Source organism: Giraffa tippelskirchi, chromosome 10 (assembly GCF_054371585.1).
Source record: "Giraffa tippelskirchi isolate mGirTip1 chromosome 10, T2T-mGirTip1v1.2.pri, whole genome shotgun sequence".
In the NCBI taxonomy this organism is placed as follows: domain Eukaryota; kingdom Metazoa; phylum Chordata; class Mammalia; order Artiodactyla; family Giraffidae; genus Giraffa; species Giraffa tippelskirchi.
Genome location: NC_137284.1, coordinates 124,143,898 through 124,153,286, shown reverse-complemented (window position 1 = coordinate 124,153,286; position 9,389 = coordinate 124,143,898). Strand labels below are relative to the sequence as shown.

The 9,389-nt window shown below is 37.3% G+C and overlaps 1 protein-coding gene across 1 annotated transcript; it reads right to left on the bottom strand.

Moving 5' to 3' along the window:
• Window positions 1-2,875: 2,875 nt before the first annotated feature.
• On the bottom strand, window positions 2,876-4,366 carry LOC145524864 (obg-like ATPase 1). The gene is made up of 2 exons (XM_081537922.1): window positions 3,503-4,366; window positions 2,876-3,439 (listed from the first exon to the last, which is right to left on the bottom strand). The coding sequence occupies exons 1-2, from the start codon at window positions 4,228-4,230 to the stop codon at window positions 3,040-3,042; spliced, it is 1,128 nt and encodes a 375-aa protein (XP_081394048.1). The 5' UTR covers window positions 4,231-4,366; the 3' UTR covers window positions 2,876-3,039.
• Between the last annotated feature and the right edge of the window lie 5,023 nt (window positions 4,367-9,389).

Here is a 9,389-nt window from a genome sequence, read left to right as displayed (position 1 = left end):
TCTGCTTTTAAATATGCTATCTAGGTTGGTCATAATCTTCTTTCCAAGGAGTAAGCGTCTTTTAATTTCATGGCTGCAATCACCATCAGCAGTGATTTTTGAGCCCCAAAAAATAAAGTCTGACACTGTTTCCACTGTTTCCTCATTTACTTCCCATGAAGTGATGGGACCAGATGCCATGCTCTTAGTTTTCTGAACGTTGAGCTTACTCCTTATCAAACTGAGGAAATCACTATATTAAAAAAAATCTTCACCCTGCATTTCTTTTGTAACTGTATTTTGAACTACTTTTAGGCTTAATAGAAAAGCTGAAAAATAGCACAGACTTTCCATATATTCCTCTCGCATTCTCCTTCAATGTTAACATGTTACAAAACCATAATACTTTGATCAGAGCCAGGAAATTAACATTGGCACAAGAAATGCCAGGAACTCAAAACTTATACAGATTCCATCAGTTTTGTTTTGTTTAACTAATGTCTTTGTTGTTGCTGTTGTTCCATGATCCAATTCAGAATTTTATGTTACTTTAATCTCAAGCAGTCTGTAATAGTTTCTCAATCTTTCCTTGTCTTTCTTAACCATGACATCATTGAGAATCCATTGAAGAATCTATCTGTTATTTTGCTAAATGTTGCTCCTCTTGAGTCTGTCTAGTATTTTCACATAATTGTGATTATGTATGTTTGGTGAGAATTTCACAGGAGTGATGCTGTGTCCTCCTCCATGCCTTGTATCATTTTGTATCACAGGGATCACAAGGGTTCACGAAGCTCCTACCGCGCTTTCTCCACCAGAAACTATCTTTCCTTCTATAGCTAACAGATAACTTGGGGAAGGTACCGTGAGACTGTACATCCTTTTTCCCTCAACCTTTCTCCCACTAACACTAGCCTCCATCAGAGAATTTTGACTATTTTTAATTAGAAATGAATTTTAAACTTTGCCAAATGCCTTTTGGAGATCGATCAAGATAAGCACATGCTTTGTCAAGTGTAAAATATGTTGCCATTGAAATTTGTATTAGAATTGCATTACATTTTAGGAAGACTTTTTTATTAATTTGTGGTTGGGAGTAATAGATTTCTTTTTTTTTTAATTATTCTTTAAATACACTCTACTGGTTAGTTTTCCTTTAAGATTCTGTTGATCTATTTGCCAGCATTTATTTTAGGACTTTCGCAACTGGAGTTATTAGATTGACCTGTGGAATTATGGTTTTGTGTTATTTATTTTATTTTATTTTTTTCAAATTGCTAAATGCTTCATTCTCAATAAGCCAAAAGCTTGAAAACTAGGAGAAATTTGATAATGCAGGGAGTGTCTAAAGATTTTCCAAGGGCTGCCCAGGCTTTTGCCCAGTGGAGACTTTTGAATGGATTCAATGCAATCAATGGCTACATTCTTAACTTCTCTGTGATATTTTTCCTAAAATTGATCTATCTGAGAATGGGTCTGGGGCCGAGGTTAACTTTCATACTAACTCCTTCCTTACCTAGTTTTCACAATTGCCCTTTTCTCACTTTGCATAAGAAAGTTCTCCCACCCCAGCTAGAATCTGATCATTGCCTCAAGGAATAGGAATCTCTAAAGAAATTCAAATCTTTAATTTCTAAGTAAGATTCAAAATATTGCTGTAGGTGTTGAGAAAATTAATAAAGCTGATGACTGAGTAACAAATTTCTGTACATGTCAGGTGGCTTCCAAGTCTTTGCTGTCAACAGAATTGAAGGAGAATCTAATGCAACTATTGATATTAGATCATTGAAAATATAACTTGGAAGGCCTTCAAAAAATTAAGTGACATTTCCACAACAAAACTCCTTCCATTCTGAAATATGCTTTCTGTGATCCAAGTTTCTCAGAGATCCCAACTATCATAGAAGAAAATCAGGAATAGAAATTACAGTCAACCCTTGTCACATTCTAATAATAAGTATTACTCATCCACAGGCACATGAACTCATAATTCTATCCATCTGCTTAAGAAAGGCAACTTCAATAAGATTCTGTTTTTTTATATTTAATAATTATCAAGATGTATATTTATCTTTGTGATTGTTCATCTACTATTAACTATAATTATAATTGCAGAATTTTTACATTCAAAATAGGATTTAACATTTTTAAATAATAGGCTTTTTTTGCAATGATATATGATGAAAGTGAAAGTCGCTCAGTCCTGTCCAGCTCTCTGCAACCCCATAGACTATACTGTCCATGGAATTCTCCAGGCCAGAATACCTGACCTTCTCCAGGGATCTTCCCAACCCAGGCATTGAACCCAGGTCTCCCACATTGCAGGCGGATTCTTTACCAGCTGAACCACAAGGGAGGCCCAATGATAGGTGATGAATAAAAACTTTCAAACATGAGAAACAGTATATTGTAATAAAATATATGGGGAACAGAAATACACAATTAGAGGGAAAAAGGAAAGATGTAGAATTTTGAAATTTACAGTAAAAGTTATATTTCTTTATTTTTAAAGAATTGATAATGGGTATCAAATTGCTATGATACTTCATTGAATAATCTCAATGGTAATTTTGTTTTAAAATTACAGCATTTCAGAAATTAGATTTTTTTTTTTTTTTTTTTTTTTTTTTTTTTTTTTTTTTTTTTTTTTTGGTTTTGTCAAATGTTTTATTGAGTGTAGACATCTGGAGTACTGTAAAACATGCATTATCTGTAGATTCAAAAAGGAGCAAGCCACATTGTCCTCACTGTCAAATGTGTCAGGCTTGGCATACATGATGGAGATTAATGAAGTATCATGAGAGTAATATGGTTCCTGAAAAGCTTCTACAATTTGGAGTAGGGTCTTAATCATGTGAAAAGCAAAGCTGTTCACATTTAGTGAACTTGCATCTCATTGGAGGTACACAGTATTTTAATTTTAAAACAAATAAAAATAATTGTTTGTAGAAGATTCCCATCACCCCAACTTTACCTGCCCTTTCAGTTTTCAGAAATTTTAATTAAAAAAAAAAAAGTATATTTTTGGAAGTTGTACATTTACTGAGCAATAATTAAAATTTATTTCTTCTTCGGTTGCTGAGGTGTATTAAATTTGAAGAAGATAATATCTCCATCTTCAACAATATAATTTCTGCCTTGTTGTCTGTACTTTCCAGCCGCCTTGACTGCATTTTCAGAACCTTCCTCTTTAAAATCTTCGTATTTCATTACTTCAGCCATAATGAATCCTTTTTCAAAATCTGTGTGAATTTTTCCTGCAGCTTGAGGAGCCTTCGTCCCTTTCCTGATGGTCCATGCACGCACTTCATCTGGGCCTGCAGTGAAAAAGTATTCTAGTTGGAGTGCTGCAAACCCAGCCTTAATGATCTTTGGCAAAGCGCTTTGTGTCATGTTCGCTTCCAGATACTTCTGTCTCTCCTCAGCACTCAATTCTTGCAATCTGAGTTCCAAGGCCCCACTAAAAGGAATGACCAAGGCACCTGGGTCATACTTGTCCACCCACTCTTTAATTTTTATCAACCATTTGTTTTTTTTCCTAATGTAGTCTTTTTCAGAAAGATTAACCAAGTAGACCATTGGTTTTGAAGTCAGAAATAAGTGTTTATTCAATACTTCAATCTCTTTGTCATTCCAATCATGATAGAAACGAACAGGTTTCTTTTGCTCTATAACCCAGGATTTGACTTTGCACATTATGTCATATTCAGGTTTTAGTTTTTTATCTCCTCCTCTCACAGCCACTTTCTCTAGTTTATCTATAATGGGCCCAATCATTTCCTCATCTTTAAGCTGAAGCTCTTCATGTATTATTTCTATATCTCGAACAGGATCTACACTTCCTTCAACATGTGTGATATCATCATCTTCAAAAGCACGTGTTAAATGAAAGATTCCATCACAGGCACTAATATGAGATAAAAAGGCATTTCCCAGGCCTTGCCCATTGTGAGCTCCTTTCACAAGGCCAGCAATATCCACTACATTTAGAAAAGCAGGAATTTTGCTTGCTGGTTTGTGGTACTGACAAAGAAAGTCAAATCTTTCATCAGGCACAGGTACTCTGCTCTCATTCGGATCAATAGTGCAGAATGGGAAGTTTTCTGCTGAAGCTTGACTATTGGTTAGTACATTGAAGAAGGTAGACTTCCCAACATTTGGTAATCCAACAATACCAATTTTCAAGGAGGTTCCAAATCTTCCAATGATTGGGGGTGGTTTAATTCCATCACCTCCCTTTTTGGGGGGCATCGTGCTCGGGGCGCGCGACGACACGGGGTCCCAGTGGCAGCGGGAGATGGGTCCTACCGGCAACGGGAGGCGGGAGGAAGGAGGAGAGAGCGCAGGCCCGGCCCCTCCGCCGAGCGGCACGCACGTCGGCGGCGGCGGCGGCGGCGGCGGCGGCGGCGGCCCAGAAATTAGATTTTTTTAAGCTGTATAAAACCTGATGAAAATCATCTAATTTGAAATTAGATGTCAACTTTGAAATGTATAAATATGTATAATCATATATATGTGTGTATATATATATATGTACATTTCTTTTATGTGCATACAAGCAAAAATTTGATAGCCATTGAAAATCATCTCCACTGTAAAGATTAAAATTTATTCAAATGTGAAACTCTCTATCAGTTCACTAGAAATACTAATCAAATGGGTTGCTTGCAAAGATTATTTAAATGAACAAATTCATCTATTCAGGGAAAAGTGTTTATCTATAGCCCACATACCACCCTAATTTTAATTTGTTTAAACTATTGCAAAGGCTGCCTGTGTATAAACCATGGCTCAATTTATGTAAGCTATATTTAATGCATGTCATTACGTGAGCTATAAGCTCTGATTTCTGTAAAAAGAAAAAAATCTATGTTTCTCAATTACAAGGTATTGAATAACCTCAGCTAATGAGCAGGAGCCTGAGATGTTTAGTTAGCATTTTATTCTGGAAGGCAGTTTTCATGATGTACATTTTGATTTGTGTTATAAATTTTCAACCACTAATATGAAATCTTGGATTTAGTTTGCCTCCATAGAAAAGAAGGTATCAGCACTTATTTTTTAAAAAAGTATTTTTGCAAAAACAAAATAACAATATTAAAAACACATAGTGGACTTCTCGCTTCTGGTCCAGCATATAAAGAGCTTATAAGGCATCCCTCCCATCTTCACCCTGGTGGCTCAGATGATAAAGCATCTGCCTGCAATGTGGGAGACCCCACATTCGATCCCTGGATCAGGAAGATCCCCTGAAGAAGGAAATGGCAACTCACTCCAGTACTCTTGCCTGGAAAATTCCATGGATGGAGGAGCCTGGTGGGCTACAGTCCATGGGGTCACAAAGAGTCGGACACGACTGAGTGACTTCACTTTCACTTTTCACTTTCCTATCCTCACAACAAGAAAAAAGCTTAACAAAATGAAATCCAACAGCTCCTTTTAGATCCCTCATAGAATTGAAGTCATAGGATGAATTGCTGCCCTCAAACTTGGAGAACATACAGGTGAATCACAACTTACCTGAGCAGTGGCCTGGGAGCCATTATAGTTGGCATATGAGTAGGGAAACTTTGTCAACTGCAGTTGACAAATTACTACCAACGTGGTGTGGACAGACTTGACAGTTAAAAACTCCAGAGAGGGGCCAGTCCTAAAGGGATCCTCAAAATATCATGAGTGTTCACCCCCAGAAGCTCTACCAGGTTCCAACAGTGAAAATCAGAGAAAAATCTCCTGTGTTTCTGGCAAGGGAGGATGAAAAGTGCCATTTCAAATATGTCCTGAGTGTTCTGTTCTCCTTAACGAGACCTACCCTCAGGAAAGTAGTAGTAGTAGTTTAGTCACTAAGTCGTGTCCGACTCTTGCGACCCCATGGACGGTAGCCTGCCAGGCTCCTCTGTCCATGGGATTTTTCAGGCAAGAATACTGGAGTGGGTTGCCATTTCCTTCTCCAACCCTCAGGAAAACCAGACCCTAATCCACTATGGCTTTGCCAGAGACTAATGGACCTGTGGGAAAGGAAATACTAAAGTCCAACTTCTTGTAGACTTCCTTTCTCACCTAGGGGGAAAACAAACAAACAAAAAACCTGAGGAGCACTTGTGAAAGTCACAGTCCAGTGACACAGATGTAGTAAAAATCTGAGACTGAATCTTGGGACTATACAATTCTTCCCCTCCTTACACTCAACTTGCTGCTCAGTCGCTTCAGTCATGTCCAACTCTGTGCGACCCCATAGATGGTAGCCCACCAGGCTCCCCCATCCCTGGGATTCTCCAGGCAAGAACACTGGAGTGGGTTGTCATTTCCTTCTCCTTCTCCTTTTACACTCAACTTACCACCATGTCAATAGGGCTCCTGTATAATTGTAGGGATTACAAGTGAAGTGCCTGCCTTAAACTTTACCTAACAAGTCTCTAAGGAAACTCAAAAACAACAGGAGAGCCAAACAATGGACACCAATGGAGATTTTAGTCTCTGGCACCTACATCTACAGCATATAATGAACACTGTCTAACTCACAGCCAGATAAACATAAAACCTCACACGAAAACCCTATTTTTCTCTGTCCTTCTTACTAACCAGGATGTCATATCAAGCATCTAGCAAAATATTACAAGGCATACTAAAGATGAAAAATACAGTTTGAAGAAACAGAGTCTTTTGTAGAGACATGGATAGACCTAGAGACCGTCATACAGACTGAAGTAAGTCAGAAAGAGAAAAACAAATAGTCTATTAATGCATATATGTGGAATCTAGAAAAATGGTACAGATGAACCTGTTTGCAAGGCAGAAATAGAGACACAGACAGAACAAATGCATGGACACTAAGGAGGGGAGAGGGGTGGGATCAATTGGGAGACTGGGATTGACATGTATACACTAATATGTTTAAAATAGATAATTAATGCTGTATAATACAGGGAAATTTACTTAATGCTCTAAGGTGACCTAAAATGGGAAGGAAATCCAAAAAACAGGGGATATATGTACACATATAGCTGATTCACTTTGCTATACAACAGAAACTAACACAACATTATAAAACAACTACAGTCCAATTTTAAAAAATTCTTCAAAAGTGAAGGAGAAATAAAGACTTTCTTAGATAAAAATGAAGGGAATTTGTTTTCAAGAAACCTGACCTATAAGAAGTGTTAAAAGTCTCTCAGAAGAAATGTGGTAGAGGTCAGAAAATTAGACCTACTTACAGAAAGGAACAGTTTTATATAAGAAATAAATGAATGAAAAATAGAATCTTGTAGTTTTAAAAGTTCTTAATTGGCTTAACCAGTAAGTTTGTTCTACATAATAGTTACAACATGTATTTAGCAGTTGTCAGTTCAGTTCAGTCACTCAGTCATGTCTGACTCTTTGCGACCCCATGGACTGCAGCACGCCAAGCTTCCCTGTCCATTACCGAATCCTGGAGCTTGCTCAGACTAATGTCCATCAAGTTGATGATGCCATCCAACCATCTCATCCTCTGTCATCCCCTTCTCCTGCCTTCAATCTTTCCCAGCATCAGGGTCTTTTCAAATGAGTCAGCTCTTCGCATGAGGTGGCCAAAGTATTGGAGTGTCAGCTTCAGCATCAGTCCTTCCAGTGAATATTCAGGACTGATTTCCTTTAGGATTGACTTGTTTGATCTCCTTGCAGTCTAAGGGACTCTCAAGAGTCTTCTCCAACACCACAGTTTAAAAGCATCAATTCTTCAGCACTCAGCTATCTTTATGGCCTACTTTTCACATCTGTACATGATTTCTGGAAAAACCATAGCTTTGACTATATGGAGCATAGGTAAAAGTGAAATGAGTAATGTTATAAAAAATGGATGGGAGGAATTTGAAATATTCTGTTACAGGTATCTGTGAAGCCACTATTGAAAGTGGGTTTGGCTTAGTTGTAAACATATATTGTAAATTCTAGGGCAATCACTTTAAAAGTATTTTAAGTATATATAATATGCAAAGAGAGGAGAGAAAATGAATCATATAATACACTGAAGAGCAGAAAAGGCCAAAAAAGAGTGAAAAACAACAACAACAAAAGAAAGACAAAGAAATAAAGAATAGGGTAACTAATAGAAAACAGTAATAAATAAAGTAGATATGAGTCCAATTGTATCACTGCAGATGGTGACTGCAGCCATGAAATTAAAAGACGCTTACTCCTTGGAAGGAAAGTTATGATCAATCTAGATAGCATATTAAAAAGCAGAGACATTACTTTGCCAACAAAGGTCCATCTAATCAAGGCTATGGTTTTTCCAGTGGTCATGTATGGATGTGAGAGTTGGACTATAAAGAAAGCTGAGTGCTGAAGAATTGATGCTTTTGAAGTGTGGTGTTGGAGAAGACTCTTGAGAGTCCCTTGGATTGCTTGGAGATCCAACCAGTCCATCCTAAAGGAGATCAGTCCTGGGTGTTCATTGGAAGGACTGATGTTGAAGCTGAAACTCCAATGCTTTGGCCACCTCATGCAAAGAGCTGACTCATTTGAAAAGACCCTGATGCTGGGAAAGATTGAGGGCAGAAGGAGAAGGGGACGACAGAGGATGAGATGGCTGGATGGCATCACTGATTCGATGAACATGGGTTTGGGTCAACTCTGGGAGTTGGTGATGGACAGGGAGGCCTGGCGGGCTGCGATTCATAGAGTCGCAAAGAGTGGGACACGACTGAGTGACTGATATCAATAGTCGCTTTAAACATTAGTGGTCTAAAGAGGTCAGTTAAAAGCTGGAGATTAAAAAAAAAAAAAAAAGCTGGAGATTGTCAGATTGGACTAAAAAGCAAAATGCAATTGTAACTTACTTACAAAAGACCCATTTTAAAAATAGAGACATATAGATTCAAACTAAAGTTACACAGAAAGATGTACTATGCTAATGCTAATGAAGCTGGAGTTAGAATCTGAGAGTCAGACACAATCGAGCAACTAAGCATAACCATAGCTACAACTAAAAGTAAGAAAATGAAAACTCTGAAGTGAAATCATTACAATTTATAGTCACCTTTCACTAAAATACCTACTAGGTCTTTTTGGTCTTTTTCCTCATCAAACTAAGCATTTTTATGCCCTTTATGATTTTATCTATCAATATTTATGATACAGTGTTTAGAATGTTCTAGAGTTATAAGTACATGCTCTATGTGAGGAAAGTATTTGATAGAAGGGTAATCAAGATCAGGAGGGCTGAATGAGCAGATAAATTAAGCAAAATCTGATCAGTAAGTATAGACAGTTTTCTGTTTCAGTTTTCATGGGCCAGTCAATATATTAACTAGAAAGTTTTTCTTAAAAAATAAAATGAAATAAGAATTTTATCAATTCCATGTTAAAAATTACAACTTTTACCTTTGGGAAATATTTTTGGATTTGGATTTGATTGAAAAAACAGTTTT